Below are 17067 nucleotides of genomic sequence, written 5' to 3'. Positions count from 1 at the left end.
CGGCAGCACGTAGCGATACGGGGTTGCAAAGGGCTGTGAACTGGGGTGCAGGCATCACCCCCACCCTGCACCCTTCCCTGTACTGGGAAACTGGGAGGGGAACCAAGGCATCCTGCTGCCCCCCCCGCCACGAACCCACGCAGTGCACGGGGGGGGGGACACACACGGAGCCCCCCCTCGCTGCCAGCCTGCTGTCACAGGGCGATGCGGGCAGCCTGGCTGCTCCTGCTGGCGCTGGGGCTGCCCGGCTGCCCCCGGGGCTGCCGGTGCCCTGGGGGGGGCCCCCCCGGGGCTGCCCCCCACCAGTGGCCACAATGAGACGCTGGCGGGGGGTGAAGGGCCGCGGGGGCCCGACATGGCCGTGCTGGTGGCCGTGGGCGGGTGGCTCGGTGCCATCCTGGTCTACGTGGGCCACTACGTGCGGAGGAGCCGAGCCGAGACCCGGCTGCACCTCGAGTACCTGCGGGCGCTGCCCTGCGAAGCACCCAGCCCCGAGGAGGAGGAGGAGGAGGGCGAGGAAGAGACGCTCAGCACCATCATTGAGGCACCGTGCAGCACCAGCAGCAAAGCGGGGAGCCCCGAGGGGGTGAAGCCCCCCCAGATGTGCCCCAGCAGCTGGAGTAGGTTCGTACCCCCTTGTTTTCACCCCGTATCCTCGTGCTGACCCCGGCCGGGCTCGGCTCCGCTCCCCCCGCGGAGGGGCTGGCTGCTCCTGGGGGCTTCCCCCTGCCCTGTGTCCCCCTTTGGGGAGGGATTTGGGGGTCCCAGGGGGTGTTTGTGGAGCCGAGGGGTGAGCAGGGCCCCCCCCGCGCTCTCCTCATCGCCCTGGGCTTTAGCAGAGCGATTCCAGCGTAATCCCAGGGATTAACCACGTGTAATCCTGGGGTTTAACCCCGCCGCCCCCCCCCGCCTCGCCATTAATCCCCCCTCTGGGCAAGGGGGGGTGGCCCATCTGCTCCCCAGGGACCACGTCCCACCCTGGCTGGCACCAGGGCCCGGGGCTGGGGCTCAGGCACTGCTCCCTGCCCCGCTGCAGCCCCAACTGGGCTGAATTTTGGTTATTATGGTTTTTGGTTCACTTTGGGTCGTTCTTCCCCTCCTCGAGGCAAAGCCCAGAGGCTGCGCTTGCGGCCAGGGACCCCTCAGCCCCCTCTGCCCTCACGTTTCCCCTTGGGGCAGCAGCTCTTTCACCCCAAAACCAAAACCCCCGGGGCCCACAGAGGGCTCACACCCACACCGACAGCGCGGTAGGAGCCTTAAATCTGTTTTAATTAAGGCCCAGGTTAATTCTGCAGGTTCACCCCGAGCTATTTTTGACGTCCAAAAGCACCACTGGAGCCCCACAAGCACACCCAGACCCGCGGGGGGCTTCAAGAACTCACCCCCCACCCAAAACTTCCACCCCCTTGGGGCAAGGAAAGTGCACGGGGTGGCAAGAGCCAGCTTTAATCTGTCCCCCTCGAGCTGTGAGACCCCAAAGGGGGGTTAAAGGCACCTGAGGCCACGCCACATCCCCGAGGAGGATGATGATGGTGGCTGTGGAGGGGGCGTCCTGGCGCTGGCTCTTCAAGAAGCCACCGTTGAGGCCGTGGTGGTGGTCACAGCTCTGAGAAGAGAGGCTGCTCCCGCACGCTGGCGCTGGCCATGACCATGACGGGGCTGCGGCCGGGGCTGGCGCAGGGGACGTGGGCGCTCACGAAGAAGAAGGGGACGTGGCTGATCTTCCCCGTGGACCAGCACTGGAGGAGGAAGAGGAGGTGAGGAGGCAGATTGAGTACAGCACACGGCAGGGGATGAGACTCCAAGCGTCACCCTCTCATCCCTGTGGTCCCAGCAAGGAGGGACACTTTGGGGACGTTTTTCCATCCCCCACCCCATGATCTGCCTCAGGGACGGCGCTGGGGAGCCCCAAGGACTCACCACGGTGAGGAGGGCCCCCTTCTTGAAGCAGGGCTGGAAGGCGATGAGCTGGGGCTGGGCGCCGCGCTCGCCTCGCAGGAAACCGCTGCAGGGGGGAAAGGACTCTTCTCAGTGGTGCCCAGCGCCAGGACAAGGGGCAACGGGCACAAACTGAGACACGGGAAGTTCCATCTGAATGTGAGGGAAAACTTCTTGGCTTGGAGGGTGCCAGAGACCTGGCACAGGCTGCCCAGGGTGGGAGGGGAGGCTCCTTCTCTGGAGATACTCAAACCCTGCCTGAACACGACCCTGTGCACCGTGCTCTGGGTGACCCTGCTTGGGCAGGGGTTGGGCTGGGTGATCTCCAGAGGTCCCTTCCCACCCCAACCACTCTGGGATTCTGGGGTGAAACGGTGACGCTGCCTGAAGCAGGAGCACAGGCTGGCAGCGTCTCTCCGCTCCGAGGTGGGTTTGCTCTTCCCCACCACGCTCCAGGGGATTGCTGGTATTCAACCAACCCCAAACCAACCCCAAACCAACCCCAAACACGCCGCTACACACCACGGCAGGAGCTCGAACACGGGGCTGTTGCGGGTCCGGAACACGGCGATGACCGTCTGGCTCCCGGGAGCATCGGCAGGGCCTGCGGGAGGGAGAGAGGAGCAGCGAGGCCTTCCCTGCTCCGAGGGACGCGCAGACGGGCCCCTCGACGCCGGAGCGGGGACGTGGAGATCAGGTTTTTGTGGGGAGACTGGGGAAAGCTGCCCACGGAGCGTGTTTCCCTCCCACCAAGGTGTGCAGGATCCCAGGACGGGGCTTTCAAAGCCCCTTCAGTGATTTAAGGCCGGCTCCGAGGTCTGGGGTAGGTGGGTTTGGTGAAGGGTTTGGGCAAGAGGTGAGGTGACTCCTTTGGAAACAACCCCAGGGGTGACGGGGGGGCCCTGGCTCTCTGATGTGAAGGTTTATTTTCCATCCTGTCGCAGTTTCTACACCAAGATCCTCGCAGGAATTAGCTGGAGGTGCAGAGGACGGGGGTGGGCAGCTATGGGAGTCCATATGGGACTTTCCCCCCCACCCAGTTACTTCCCCACCCAGCTTTAAGCACAGCAAACACAGAGTTTGGGCCCAGGAGCTTCCCGGTGCTGCGCAGGGAAGGGAGCCCGAGGCAGCAGCATCCCCAGTTTCAGTGCTCCCTCAAAGGTCTGCTTTGTCTCGGAGCAGAACCCATCCAGGAGAGCCTGAATGGCTCGATTATCCCAAAAGAAAGGGAGCCAGTCGGGCTCTGGGCGTGCTGTGGGCACTGTGGGAACAGGGAGACCTTGCAGAAGGGTTGGGAGAGGTGATTCATCCCCCTGGAAGCGGGGAGGGAGCTCAGACACGTCCTTCTCTGAAGGATACGGAGGAGCGGGGTGACTGGGAGGAAGGATGGAGGGTGGGTGCTGCCTTCCCGACCCACCTCAGCGGGGTTTGGAAGGGGGCTTTTGAGGCAGAGCCTGGTGCTGGGGCAGGCAGGGGGCAGGCAGGGGGCAGGCAGGGTGCAGGCAGGGTGCAGGCAGCACCTCTTACCTCTGATGATCACCGCCAGTCTCTCGCCGGTGGGGTCCCACGCCATGGAGTGAACTTCTCCTCCAATCCTGAAACCAGTGAGATCCCCCCGCTCCAGCCGCCGTCCCCAGTGCTGGGGGGCTGCCGCTGAGGCAGGCACAGACCCCCCCCTCTGCCCCCCAGGTGTGGCACTAGGGCAGCAGACACAGCCAGACCCACCTCTCCTCCCCGTAGGGCGTCTCGAAGGTGGTCTCAGACAGATCTGCCACGATAGAAGCTGTTTTGGAGCCTCCCACTTGGCCTTGCATCTCCCCTGAAACAAACAGCCCGGTCACTTCGTGTCTCCTGCTCCAATTCCTACGTGGGTCATCTCACTTTTATACATCATTTATCTCTTCTTTCTTAGAGCAACGTGCTGTTAACCCAGCAGCATCTGCCTGCGGGGGGGATGGAGGACAGGGGAGGTTCCCCCTCAGCACACACCAGGACCAGCCGCCTCCGTGGGGAAAAGCCCTGTGAGCTGGGCAAAAAGTTTCCCTGTGAACCATTTGTGGCTGTAAGATCATAACTGGGAGCAAGAAGCAACGAGAAAACTCAACCCCACGGAGATTCTGTGCTTTGAGGGACCTGAGACACCCTTCCCGCTGCGTGTCTGGGCTTTGCCTCCATCCTTCATGCTCAGCAGGCTGGGAAATGCAGCTAATTAACCAAAAACCTCGTCTGGCCAAGCCCAGCCCCAGCCAGAAGCAAAATCACAGAATCAGTGAGGTTGGAGGAGCCCTCTGGGCTCATCGAGTCCAACCATGGCCCTGACACCACCATGGCAACTAGACCAGGGCACTAAGGGCCATGGCCAGTCTTGTCTTAAACCCCTCCAGAGATGGTGGCTCCCCCACCTCCCTGGGCAGCCCCTTCCAATGGCTAATGACCCTTGCTGAGAAGAAATGCTTCCTCATGTCCAACCTGACCCTCCCCTGGCCAAGCTTGAGGCTGTGTCCTCTTGTCCTGTCGCTGGTTGCCTGGGAGAAGAGGCCGACTCCCACCCCGCTCCAACCTCCCTTCAGGTAGTTGTAGACTGCACTAAGGTCACCTCTGAGCCTCCTCTTCTCCAGGCTAAACACCCCCAGCTCCCTCAGCCGTCCCTCGCAGGTCAGACCCTCCAGACCCTTCCCCACCTTGGTCGCCCTCCTCTGCACTCACTCCAACACCTCAACATCTCTCTTGAAGTGCGGGGCCCAGAACTGGACACAGGATTCAAGGTGCGGCCTTGAAGGATCACCTGGGGACCAGGCTCTTGGAAAGCTTCTCCTCAGCCACACTCACCCCGGTACTCGGAGAAGGACAAGGAGTAGATGACGGCCTCGCCCAGCACGGTGAAGAGCAGGCGGCTGCCGTCGGGGCTCCAGCACCCCGTCTGCGGGGACACAGAGCCACGTTACCGCCCGCTCACCCGGGCCGGGGAGGACAAGGGACAGTTGGGAGGCAGCTGGAAACAGGGGAGTTAAAAGCACTATACAACACCCCCCCTCAAGGGCCTCAGAGGCAACATCTGCCCCATGGGGGTGGGAAATGCCCCCGTCCTACCTGGCAGCGTCCTTTGATCGTGGGCCACCGCTCGCACGTCCACATCTGAGCCTCCCACACTCTGCAGGAGAGATGGACAGAGGGAGTGGGACAGACTTCCCCCAAATCTGCCCCGATTCTGCTGCTCCAAGAGACACCCAAGACATCAGACCTGATCACCCACCCGTATTTCCCCTCCCCACGTCGGATGCAGTCGGAGTGGGAGCAGTCAGGACCCAAAGAATCCACCTCAGCAAATAAAAATGATAAAAAAAGGGCTGATATAAAACATCTTGCAGGGAGAGAGCTCACCTGAACACGGCGGAGGGGGTGGCTGCCAGGACCTTGCTGCCGTCCGGTGACCAAGCCAAGTAGGTGACACCACCACCCCCAAACCACTGCAGCTGGACACAGTTTTCGGTGGACACGTCCCACACCTGGAGGAGGGGACAAGGAGGATGATAATGACACCAGGAGCTGAGTTAGTGCAGCTTTGGGGGGGTGGGGTGTGGATTGGGGAGCACAGAGTTCCAGATCGAATTCAAATTCAGGAGCTGCTTAATCCATCCTCCGAGGAGCTGCCTGTCCCCAGCTGTCCCCATCCCTGGTGACCCCGTGGTGTGCTCACAGTCCCAGTGCCCCAAAAGCAGCACAGCCTCGTACTCACCAGCATGGCCGTGTCGACCGGTGACGCCGAGAGCAGCAGCTCCCCGCTGGGAGCCCAGGCCAGGCTGGTGACAGGGCTGTGCCCGGGGTAGGACAGCACCTGGGCACAGCCGGACGAAGGTCTGGAGGGAAGGAGAGAGATAAACCACCGTGGTTGATGGCAGGAAGGGCTGGCCCACGTGCCACTGAAAGCCAGCGCTGTGTCCCCTGGCAGGACGGGCACTGCCTGGCGTTAGCCCAAAGCCACCCCAAATGGGCTCGCAATGACCCGCGGTGGGGCTGTCACCTCGTGGAGAGGGAGGTGGGATCCAGGTGCCACACCAGGACGCAGCTCTGGCAGGCGACGGCCAGGATGGAGGCGCAGAGCGGCTTCCAGGCCATGGCGGCCACGTTCCTCTGCAGGCGATGCTTCAGCGAGGGGATGGTGGCACTGCCGGGGAGGAGGGAAGGGTGACAAGGGGGAAAATGGGGGGGTCAGCGTCCTCACGCCACCCAGGGAGGGCTGCGGGCCGTCTCCCAGTGTCCCCTCTCCAGCTCTGAGCGCGGTGGGGGCCTAAAAGCGTAGAGTGGGAGGGGGGGATGTGCCCCACTGTGACCTGCTTCCATGGAGGGGGACAGAGGAGAGCCCAGCCAGGTGACACCGGCGCCGTGCAGCCAGCCAGAGCACACCTCGTGCGATGCAGCGCCGTGCCCCGCGCCGCCCACGGCCCGAGCCCGCGGTGGGAGAGGGCACTGGCTGGCCTGAAATCCCAGCTGGGGGAGAACGCCTGGGTGGGGGGGCGCGGGGAGGGCCGCAGGACCCGCCGGCAGAGTCTTCTCCTGAGGAAGGCTTTACAGGCCCTGGGCGAGCAGGGAGACCTGGAGGAGGAAGGAGACTCAACGCCACCCAAGAGGCTGCTCTGCCCAGGATGGCAGCCGGGCCGCGCGCCGCCGCGGCCTGTGCCAGGCCCCACGAGCGAGGGGGGAAAGAAAAAACAAAGCTTGAGTAAGGCCAGAGGATTTTTTTCTTCTCAGCAAGGGTCATTAGACACTGGAAGGGGCTGCCCAGGGAGGTGGTGGAGTCACCATCTCTGGAGGGGTTTAAGACAAGACTGGACATGGCACTTAGTGCCCTGGTCTAGTTGCCATGGTGGTGTCAGGGCCATGGTTGGACTCGATGAGCCCAGAGGGCTCTGCCAACCTCATTGATGCTGTGATTAATTAAGTCCTTGCAGAGCTCCTGCTACACAGCAAGAAGTTCTGGGGGGGGGCAGCGTGTCCCGGGACGCGGCCGGCAGTGCCCCAGGAGCAGCCCAGCCCTCACCTGTTGGAGTTGTAGACCCGAATGGAATCATCCAGAAGAGCCACGGCAAACTTGTTGGTGTGGGGGTGCCAGGCGAAGGCCCGGATGGTGCAGCCGGCCCTGGAGGGAGGGACGGGGCAGGGTGAGTCTCGGGTTCAAGGCAGCGGTGACGGGCTCTGCGGCGTCGTGCGTGACCACCCAGCAGCCCAAGGTGGTTCCCAGAGTCACCAGTGAAATAAAACTTCCTTTTTGCTGCTGAGAGGGACCATTTTCTGTGAGAAATTCCCCATTCCTGGCAATTATTCGCAGGGCTCTGCCGAGGGGCCGGTCACCCAACAGCCCAGGGTGGGTAGTTGAAGGGATTTTCCAGCCCTGCTCACATTTAATGCCCCACGTCGGGGCAAGGCTTTGCCTCTCGTACCCCAACCGGGGCAGCCCGAGGCAACGGGGAAATCGTTTGCCCCAACATCTATGTCAGGGGGAGGCTGAGCACGGAAAGGTTGAGGTGATCCTGTCCCCGTACCCCCACCCCTTCGCTCGGCCCCGTGACCCCCCGCCGCGGGGTTCCGTGACACACGCAGGACTCACCAGTCCACGGCCTGGGAGAAGGCGGCGATCATGTCTTCGCTGGTCAGCTTGGGGAGGGAAGAGCGAAGGCTGAGCGCAGGAGCTGCCTGTGGTACAGCAGCGAGGCCCCCCCACAACCAAACACCCCCTCTTCCTTCTCCCCCCACCTCAATTTCAATCCCTTTACTCTCCTAAAACCTTTCCAGCACCCTTTGGCGAAGGAAACCCACAATATTTTTAGCTGGGCACCACCAGGAGGGAATATTTTGCTGCGTTTTCAGCTGCAAAGCACCCACCCCCCATCCAAACCAGCCCCCTCCCAGCGCAGGGTCAGTGTCACAGGACATCTTCGCCTTCCCGAGCGCGAGGGTCAAGGCCCGAAAAGACTCACCGAGAGGTGGGGGAAGAGGGAACCGTGCAGCGAGGAGAGCCAGTGGCACACGGCCAGAGTGTAGCTCGAGCCCGTCTTCACCCACCGCAGCCCTGCGGGGAGAAAAAGGACCGTGGGAGCCTCCTTCAACGAGAGGCTGACGGGCAGAGGAGGCACAGGCAGGGACGGGCATGATGGAAAAGGGGGTGAAGGGAACGGGAGGGTCCAAGCGAGACGCAGAGACCCGGGAGATCCCCCCAGACTCACCCTCCTCCTCGGCGCTGGCGATCTCTTTCAGCACCCCGCACAGCCCCACGTCCCGCCTGCAGCAGAAAGCTCGCTCAGCCTCCCTCGCCCCACGTGTCAGGGACAGAGCCCAGGCCCCTTCTCTTCCCCATCCCCTCAAAATCTCCCCTCACCTGCTGAGAACCACCCCCACCCGGGGCCTCCAAACCAGCTCTCCCCTCAGCTGGGGGCACTTACCCCCATCACCAGCCGCTGCTGGACCTGCCCCCAGCTGGGCTGAGCCCTAGGTTACATTAGGACCCCCCCAAACTCTCCCAGGAAGCTCAGACTGGGGTGCTGCGTGCCAGGGAGCAGGAGGTGCCCTCCCCGCTGCTCGTGGGTGAGAGATGAAGGAGCAGCGAGGCCTCTGCCATGTTGCAGGGCGAGGAGGCTGCAGGAGAGGTAACGAGGAGGGGGTTTGAGCCTCAAATGAACAGACAGCTCCTGGTTTTGTCTCCCCCAGACCTGGGTGTTTCTTGAGGGGAGCCATGGACTCACCAGGCACTGAGGCACCTCTTCCAGAGGGCCTCACGGTGGTGGATGAAGGCCGGGCGGGTGCCGTGCTCCAGCCGGCTGTGAGCCTTGAGGGTTTCCTTGGGCAGGCTGAGGATAGGCAGCTCTGCCAGCTGCGGGCACAGAGGGTGTGTGGTGAGCCACAGAGCTGAGCTGGGGGGGCTGGGGAAGGGCCCCCCCCCCATTGCAGAAAGCAAATAGTGATGTGAGAAAAGATGGGGGGTGCAAAGGTGGGGTGAAGGGATGAAGAAACACCCCAGGGTGAGCCTGTCTCCTTTGTGGCTGAGGGGGAACCCCTGAGGGGGGCAAGGAGAGACCCCCCCAGCAGAAAGGGGGTGTCAGAGCTTGGCAGGGGGACATTGTGTTCCCTGGAGTGGGAAGGGCTCACCTGGCTCTGGAAGGCGAGCGGGAGCTGCTCGGAGAGGCGGCTGCAGACCAGGGTGTTATTGACCTCGTAGATGGTGACGTCCCCGGGCGGGGGCGGCGGGGGGAACAGCCCCAAGGAGCACATCCTGCGGCGGGGCCTGCGGGTGCAGCGCCCAGGGGCTCAGAGACGTGGGGAGCCCCCGCACCCCCCTGGGCCCGGTGCCCGGTCCCGGTGCCCCTCGGGGGCCGCCATGTCAACCCTCACCCGGGCCCAGGCCCCGGTGCCCGGCCCCGGTGCCCCCTCGGGGGCTGCCATGTCAACCCTCACCCATTTCCCAGCCCTGCGGCCCCCTGGCCCAGGCCCCGGTGCCTGGTGCCCCCTCGGGGGCCGCCATGTCAACCTGCAGCCCCCTCACCCCGGCCCAGGCCCCGGTGCCCGGTCCCGGTGCCCCCTCGGGGGCTGCCATGTCAACCCTCACCCCGGCCCAGGCCCCGGTGCCCGGTCCCGGTGCCCCCTCGGGGGCCGCCACGTCAACCTGCAGCCCCCTCACCCCGGCCCAGGCCCCGGTGCCCGGTCCCGGTGCCCCCTCGGGGGCCACCACGTCAACCTGCAGCCCCCTCACCCCGGCCCAGGCCCCGGTGCCCGGTCCCGGTGCCCCCTCGGGGGCCACCATGTCAACCCTCGCCCCGGTGCCCCCTCGAGGGCTGCCATCTCAACCCTCGCCCGTTTCCTGGCCCTGCAGCCCCCTCACCCCGGCCCAGGCCCTGGTGCCCGGTCCCGGTGCCCCCTCGGGCGCCGCCATTTCCACCCTCACCCGTTTCCCGCCTCCCGCCGGCGCGCGGACGGTGCCCGGCGCGGGTCAATCCCCTCCGCGCGCCCCCTGGCGGCGGCGCGTGACTGTGTGTGTGTGCGGGGGGGGAATTAAAGGGGCCGCGGCCCCGGTTCGCGCAGCGGGGGGGGGACACGGCCGTAGGGGTCCCGTGGGTGTCCCTGTCCCCCCCCACCCCCTACCCGGGTCCCGTGGGGGTCCCTGTCCCCCCCCCCCGCCCCTACCCGGGTCCCGTGGGGGTCCCGGTCCCCCCCCCCCCCCCCCTACCCGGGTCCCGTGGGGGTCCCGGTCCCCCCCCCCCCCCCCCCTACCCGGGTCCCGTGGGGGTCCCTGTCCCCCCCCCCCCACCCCCTACCCGGGTCCCGTGGGGGTCCCTGTCCCCCCCACCCCCTACCCGGGTCCCGTGGGGGTCCCTGTCCCCCCCACCCCCTACCCGGGTCCCGTGGGTGCCCCTGTCCCCCCCACCCCCTACCCGGGTCCCGTGGGTGTCCGTGTCCCCCCCACCCCCTACCCAGGTCCCGTGGGTGTCCCTGTCCCCCCCACCCCATCCCCAGGTCCCCCGGGTGTCCCTGTCCCCCCCACCACCCCCTACCCGGGTCCCGTGGGTCCCCTGTCCCCCCCACCCCACACCCAGGCCCCGTGGGTGCCCCTGTCCCCCCCCCCCGTTTCCCGCATCCCCCAGGCAGGACAGTGGGTGCTGCGCTCCCCCTGGCCCCCCCCCAGAGCCCACCCCCCCCCTTGGCTCTCTCCCACCCCCCCATTTGGGGCTCCCCCCCCCCCCCTTTTTGGCCTCGCTTTTCTCCTCTCTCGCTCCCTGTTTGCCTTTAGCGGCCGCAAAAGTTATTTTAATTTTTTCAGGATATTAAATAAAGGCTGTGGTGGGGATTGGGGGGGGGGGGCTGCGGTGGGGGGCCCCACATTCCTCCCCCGTTACCCAGCGAAGGGGGGTTTGATCCGAGACAACGATTTGGATGGCGCCGCTGGCGAAGCCACTGCGGGGTTGGCTGGGGCCTGGTGGCTTCGGTGTCCTTGGCCCCGTCACCCCCCCACAACCCCCCCAAAATACCCCCCCTTGGGGCAGCCAGGCTGGAAACCCCAGTGCTGCTAAAGGGGGGGGGGGTCCCTGGTGGGGTTTGGGGGGCATTGGGGGGGTTTGGTCTCGCGTTGGGGGGGTTTGGGCTCTGTGGCTTGGGAGGCTCCGGGTGGTCGAGCCCTCGGTGGCCACAGGGTCGGGGTTTGGCTCGTGGCAGGGGGGGACGTGGCTGGATGGTTTTGGGGGCACTGGCCCACCCACGGCGAGTGGGGCCGGTGGGTTTGGGGTGAGGGGGCCACCCCAAAACGAGCAAACCTGTGTCTGAAGGGGGGGGCTGGCCCCCTCCCACCCCAAAGTCCCCTGGGGACACCGCTGTCACCCTCTGTCGTGGCACTGGCCACCCCGTTGGCACAGGGACGCCTCCGTGCCTCAGTTTCCCCTCCCTGCGTGGTGGGCGCAGTGTGTCCCCCCCATTTCCCTGGGGACACTGGGGGTCCTGGCCAGCTCTGCGGAGACGTGGCCACCCAGGGGTGGTCCCTGGGGCCTTGCCACGCTGGCACGGGGACCCGCTGCTGTCCAGTCCCCCCACGGGGCGGTGGGTGCCAGCAGCCCCCCCCTTCCATGCTGGCACAGGCCCCGTTTCCGCCTCTTTTTGCCTTTTTCTGTGGCTTTTTTGGGTTGGTTTTATTTTTTTCAGAAAAGCCCCAAACCGGGGCCGGGCACATCAAAGGGCTGGCGGGGGCCCAGGGCGGCGGGGAGGGGTGCTCAGGGTGGGGGGGGTGGGGTCCCCGCCAGCCCGCAGCACCCAAAATTGGGGTGTCGTCGGTGACACGTGGCCCCGACGCGTGCCCACGCGCTGCGACGTGGCCCCTGCTTGTGATGCTGTGGGGAAACTGAGGCACGAGGCAAGGCTTGGCTGTGCACACGCGTGTCCCTGTGCACACGCGTGTTCCCTGTGCGTGGATGTCCCTGGGATTGGGGATGTGTGACGCTGGGGGACAAGCGTGTGGCTGGCTGGGGGGGGTGGGTGCGCAGGGCCGGGGCACACGCGTGTGCGGGGCGAGGCTGGCGTGATCGCTGCTGCCACATGTGGGGGGGGAAAGTCCCATCGGGTCCCCAAAAGTGGCTTGGGGCCGTCCCTGAGCGTGGGGACACAGGGACAGAGGGGTATGGGGACATGGGGGTATGGGACCAGGGGGCCATAGGGCTGTGGGGTCTTGGGGACACAGGGACATGGGGCTATGGGGACATGGGGACAGAGGGATGTGGGGCTAGGGGGTCCTGGGGACACAGGGACATGGAGGCATGGGGCTATGGGGACACGGGGGCAAAGGGACATGGTGCCATAGGGATGTAGGGACACGGAGACACCAGGAGATGGTGACACAGGGACTTGGGGCTGTGGGGTCCTGGGGACACAGGGCTATGGGGACATGGGACCGTGGGGTCCTGGGAATGAGGAGGGACAGAGGACCCCAGGGTCCTGGGGCTCTGGGGACACAGGACAGGGGACCCCAGGGACCTGGGGCTCTGGGGACATGGGGACACAGGACAGGGGACCATAGGGACCCAGGGTCCTGGGGCTCTGAGGAAAGGGGACATAGGGACAGAGGACCAGAGGGACCCGGGGTCCTGGGGACACAGGGACAGGGGGACACAGATTCCTGGGGACATGGGGACACAGGGGTCCTGGGGCTCTGGGGACACAGGGATGTATGGCAAGAGGGTCCTGGGGACACAGGGACAGGGGAGCACAGGGATATGGGACCACGTGGGGCTGTGGAGGCGCAGGGACCGGGGACAAGGGGCCAGAGCTGGATTGACCCCAACCCCTCTCAGCTCCCACCACCCCCCGGAGCGGGGAGGGGACACGGTGACCCCGAGCGGGGCCACGTCCCCTCCGTGCCTCAGTTTCCCTTTGAGCACCGAGAGCCGCGGGGGGGGGGAAGGCAGAGCCCATCCCTGCCGGTTTCACGCCTTGGTCATCCCTTTATTGCTATTTTTTTTTGGGGGGGGGGGGGGCAGCCAGCTAAAAAAGGGGGGGGTTACATTAGTGCTTAATGAACCGGGTGTGCTAACGAGGCCGGGGGGTGAACCCTGTCCCTGAGCAGTTGGCGGGGGGGCTCGGAGGGGTATTTTTTTGGGGGGGAGGAGAAGATGGGGGGGAAGAAAAGGAGAGGGGGGGTCACACCTCAACCCCCTCCTCCTTCCCAGTGAGCCCCAGAGTGCTCGGCCACCCCTCAGCCCCCCATAATTTAAGATATAAATTATAAATGCTAATGAGATGCAGGATTTTAGGGGAGGGGGGGGCGCAGCACCCCGTAATAAATACCCCCCCGTGACGAGGAGGAGGAGGAGGAGGAAGATGAAAGGCTTCAAATCTCCAACAAACTCCCCGTTTCGGGGCTCCCAGTTTCTTTCCCAGGAGAAACTGATGGTTGTCGGGGCGATACCGGCGGTTGGTCCCCAGTAGCTGTACTGGTGGGTGCTGGTTTCGGGGTGGGGGTCCCCGCGTCGGCGTGGGTTTTCTGGTGTTTGCTCAGGTGGTCGCTGCGGGTGAAGCGTTTGCTGCAGAGGAGGCAGGTGAATTTCTTCTCGCGCGTGTGGGTCCGCACGTGGCGCTCGAGCTCGTCGGAGCGGGTGAAGCGTTTGCCGCAGAAGAGCCAGTTGCAGACGAAGGGTCTCTCGCCCGTGTGCCACCGCAGGTGGGCTTTGAGGTGCGACGCCTTCCCGTACACCTTCCCGCACCCGGGGATGTGGCAGCTGTGAACGGCTTTTCGCCGTGTCCCCCCCACAACTCCCCCCAACCGCTCTAATTCTTGGCAATTAGGACAATCGCAAACGGGGCGACCGCCTAAGGAGCCGCCGCGGGGCCCTTTGGGGGCGTCGGGGGGCGGGGGGGGTTTGGGGGTGGGGGGGGTGGGGGGGTTGGTGGTGTAAGGGGGAGGGTTGAGGGCACCGAAATCGGAGCTGTAGGTTGGCAGCGGGGGGCTGAGGGTGGGTTGGGGCTGTAAGGAGCCCTGCAGCCCCTCGGCACCCGTCGGCCCCCCCAGCCAGCCCCCGTTAGGGTGCACGTCCCACCAGGAGGGTGCTGCGGGGCCCGAGCCCCCCGGAAGCCCCCCGCCGATGCCCCCCTTGTACCAGGAGCTGTAGGGATGGGGCATCTCCAGCGAGGGGTAGACCCCCGGTAGGCAGTCACCCGGTGGGTGCCCCTTGGTTGTCACCACCACGGGGGCACCCAGCACCTCCTGGGCACCCGTGGGTGCTGGGAAGGGGTGGCCGAAGGGGCCGTAGTCAGGGCCGTAGGGCCCGGGCGATGCCTGGGGGCTGGCGGAGGGCGAGAGCAGCCCCGGGGCGCTGGGGAAGGCGGCGGTGTAGGAGTCACCCATGGCGGCGGTGGCACGGGTGGGAGCACCCCGAGGTGACGGGGGTGGCGTCAGCGGGGGCACGGGGCCATGGCGGCCAGCAGCCTCCTGTGGGAAGAGGGAGATGGGTGTTAGGGTGGTGGGGGGGGAAGGAGGGGGTGCTGGGGGGCACCTGGTGCAATGGGGTACCCAGTGCTGGGGGCACCCAGTATAATGGGGTACCCAGTGTAATGGGGTACCTGGTGCTGGGGGGCACCCAGTGCAATGGGGTACCCAGTATTGGGGTATCAAGCCCCATGGGCCACCCAGTGCAATGGGGCACCCAGTGCTGTGGTCACGCAGTATTGGGGTACCCAGTGTAATGGGGTACCCGGTGCAACGGGGTACCCAGTACTGGGGTATCAAGGCCCATGGGCCACCCAGTGCAGGGGGGCACCCAGGGCAATGGGGTACCCAGTGCTGGGGGCCCCCAGTGCTAAGGAGTACCTGGTGCTGGGGGCACCCAGTGCAATGGGGTACCCAGTATTGGGGTATCAAGCCCCATAGGGCACCCAGTGCAGGGGGTCACCCAGCATAATGGGGTACCCAGGCTGGGGGCACCCAGTGCAATGGGGTACCCATTACTGGGGTATCAAGTGCAATGGGGCACCCAGTGCTGGGGTCACCCAGTATTGAGGTATCAAGCCCCATAGGGCACCCAGTGAAGGGGGGCACCCAGTGCTGGGGGGCACTTAACCCCATGGGCCACCCAGCATCATCCCAGCCCACCCAGCCCCAACCAGCACCCCCCCGCTAACACTCCCCCACCCCCCTGCCCACCCCGTGCCTCAGTTTCCCCCTCCCCACCCTCAGCACACCCCATTCCAACCAGCACCTTCTCCCTGAGCGTTGGGGGGGGGCACAGGGGACCCCCCTCCCTGTCCCCCCCCATTCCCCCTCCCTCCTCCTGCCTTTAGGGGGATTTTAATCCAATTTCCCTCCCGCCTCCCCCCTCCCCACGCCGCTTCCTTCGCTTTTATGCCCTTGGTGGCTTCCCACTGCCGCCCCCTCCACCGTCACCCCCCACTTTTTTCCCCCCCTTCATTATTTTTTTCCCATTTCTCCCAGTTTGTGGCTTTTCCAGTTTATTTTTTCTTTAGGGGGTGCCCCCCCGCCTCCTTTTATTTTTTTTTACTGTGGTTTTTTGGTGCCTATTTTTAAGGCGGCCGCAAACGCGCTCCCGGTTTTTCCAAGGATAACAAGGGCCAGGCCTTGTGCCCCGGGAACGCCGCCCCGCGCCACAGCCGCCCTAATTAAAACCAGGGCGAGCGGTTAACGAAGGGGACGCCGAAAATAGTGTCACCGGCCCCTAAATCAGCGGGGGGACAAGGAGGAGATGGGCTGAGAACGGGGCGAGCTCGGGGCAGGAGTGGCTGCTGGAGGGGTGGGGTTGGGGTCCCTTGATGGGGTTGGGGACCCTCTGCAGGGTTGGTGACTCTTTATGGGGTTGGGAACCCCTTATGGGACGCCTTATGGGGTTGGGGTCCCTTTATGGGGTTGGGGTCCCTTTATGGGGTTGGGGACCCTTTGTGGGTTTTTTGGGGGCTCTTTGTGGGGTTGGGGTCCTTGTTATGGGGTTGGGGACCCTTTGTGGGGTTGGGGACCCCTTATGGGGTTGGGGTCCCCTCTGCGGGGTTGGGGTCCCCTCTGCGGGGTTGGGGGCCCTCTGCGGGGTTGGGGGCCCTTTGTGGCATTGGGGGACCCTTTATGGGGTTACGGGTCCCTTGGTGGGCTTGGGGACCCCTTATGGGCTTGGGGACCCTTTGTGGGGTTGGGGGCTCTTTGTAGGGTTGGGGACCCTTTATGGGGTTAGGGGTCCCTTTTATGGGGTTGGGGGCTCTTTTATGGAGTTGGGGACCCTTTGTGGGGTTGGGGACCCCTTATGAGGTTGGGGACCCTTTGTGGTGTTAGGGACCCCTTATGGGGTTGGGGTCCCTTTGTGGGGTTGGGGTCCCTTTGTGGGGTTGGGAACCCCTTATGGGGTTGGGGACACTGACCCCTTCTGTGTCCCCCTCCCCGACTCCAGAGCGGCCGCTCCAGGGTGGGATGGATCCAGTCCCAGCTCTGGGGATCCCCAATTCCCAGTCCCTTGTCCCTGATTCCCAGTGCCCAGTTTCTGGTCCCCCATCCCTGTCCCCTTGTCCCCAATCCTTCATCCCCACTCCCTGGTCCCCAATCCCCACTCTGATCCCCCAAGTCCCCAGACCCCAACCCTGTCCCCAGCCCCTTGTCCCCCATCCCCAGTCCTTGATCTCCACTCCCTTGTCCCCAAACCCCAACTCTGTCCCCACTCCCTTGTCCCCAAACGCCATCCCCGTCCCCAATGTGCCGCTGCCCCCAGCCCCAGCGGGTGCCCCCACAGCCCCTGCCTCAGTTTCACCACCACCACCACGGTGTCCCCGAGCCCCCAGGCCACCCTGCCACCGCCAGCCCCCCTCCCGTGACCCCTGTCACCCGGGACACCCGTCACCGGGGCCCTGGCTCCCCCTGCTCGCACGGTGAAACCAGCCCCGACATGGGGACAGTTTGGGGCGGAGGTGGCACTTGGCACCGTCCCCATGTCCCTGTCCCCTCCCTGGGGATGGCAGGGTGCAGGTCCTGCTGGGGTGGGGGACACCAGGGTGTCCCCTGCGGGCACAGGGACAGTGGGGGTGGAGGATCGGGCCCCGCACAGGGATGGGGGACGCCGGGTCCCCATGTCCTGGTCCCCACGGCTCCCAGGGACCGCGGTGGCCTCTGGTGCC

General features: G+C 65.3%; 3 protein-coding genes across 5 annotated transcripts in view; 1 reads left to right on the top strand and 2 right to left on the bottom strand.

The window, feature by feature from the left end:
- Positions 1–14308, bottom strand: part of SP7 (Sp7 transcription factor) — a 166544-nt gene extending 152236 nt beyond the window's left edge. Inside the window, exon 1 of the mRNA XM_068410703.1 lies at positions 13435–14308. Coding sequence (XP_068266804.1) covers positions 13435–14308 — 874 coding nt within the window. The remainder of the gene's footprint in view (positions 1–13434) is intronic.
- Positions 266–4305, top strand: LOC137668647 (leucine-rich repeat-containing protein 3B-like). Its single transcript, XM_068410333.1, has 2 exons — positions 266–624; positions 1296–4305. The coding sequence occupies exons 1-2, from the start codon at positions 356–358 to the stop codon at positions 1315–1317; spliced, it is 291 nt and encodes a 96-aa protein (XP_068266434.1). The 5' UTR covers positions 266–355; the 3' UTR covers positions 1318–4305.
- AAAS (aladin WD repeat nucleoporin) lies at positions 1431–9935 on the bottom strand. Of its 3 annotated transcripts, none has more exons than XM_068410327.1 (17): positions 9872–9935; positions 9079–9214; positions 8676–8803; positions 8160–8215; positions 7914–8005; positions 7544–7590; positions 6977–7075; positions 5960–6103; positions 5675–5795; positions 5320–5444; positions 5029–5089; positions 4768–4858; positions 3664–3757; positions 3466–3533; positions 2461–2542; positions 1921–2005; positions 1431–1739 (listed from the first exon to the last, which is right to left on the bottom strand). In XM_068410327.1, the coding sequence occupies exons 2-17, from the start codon at positions 9199–9201 to the stop codon at positions 1599–1601; spliced, it is 1557 nt and encodes a 518-aa protein (XP_068266428.1). In that variant the 5' UTR covers positions 9202–9214; positions 9872–9935; the 3' UTR covers positions 1431–1598. The 3 variants fall into 3 exon arrangements, with proteins under 3 accessions (XP_068266428.1, XP_068266427.1, XP_068266429.1); XM_068410326.1 differs by having other exon boundaries at positions 9809–9894; XM_068410328.1 differs by lacking the exon at positions 9872–9935 and adding an exon at positions 9473–9554.
- Positions 14309–17067: the final 2759 nt, after the last annotated feature.

The sequence above is a fragment of the Nyctibius grandis genome, chromosome 11 (genome assembly GCF_013368605.1).
Source record: "Nyctibius grandis isolate bNycGra1 chromosome 11, bNycGra1.pri, whole genome shotgun sequence".
In the NCBI taxonomy this organism is placed as follows: domain Eukaryota; kingdom Metazoa; phylum Chordata; class Aves; order Nyctibiiformes; family Nyctibiidae; genus Nyctibius; species Nyctibius grandis.
The sequence above is the reverse complement of the archived record's forward strand: the minus strand, read 5'-3'. Positions and strand labels throughout refer to the sequence as shown.

What these genes read in the sequence shown, in the direction of transcription:
- LOC137668647 (XM_068410333.1), top strand. Translation starts at nt 356, where the DNA reads ATGGCCGTGCTGGTGGCCGTGGGCGGGTGGCTCGGTGCCATCCTGGTC. An exon ending in TGCCCCAGCAGCTGGAGTAG is followed by an intron (nt 625 to 1,295) that starts GTTCGTACCCCC and finishes TTAATTCTGCAG; the next exon opens with GTTCACCCCGAGCTATTTTT.
- AAAS (XM_068410327.1), bottom strand. Translation starts at nt 9,201, where the DNA reads ATGTGCTCCTTGGGGCTGTTCCCCCCGCCGCCCCCGCCCGGGGACGTC. An exon ending in TTCTCCCAGGCCGTGGACTG is followed by an intron (nt 7,076 to 7,543) that starts GTGAGTCCTGCG and finishes CCCTCCCTCCAG; the next exon opens with GGCCGGCTGCACCATCCGGG. An exon ending in CCCACCTCCCTCTCCACGAG is followed by an intron (nt 5,796 to 5,959) that starts GTGACAGCCCCA and finishes CCTTCCCTCCAG; the next exon opens with ACCTTCGTCCGGCTGTGCCC.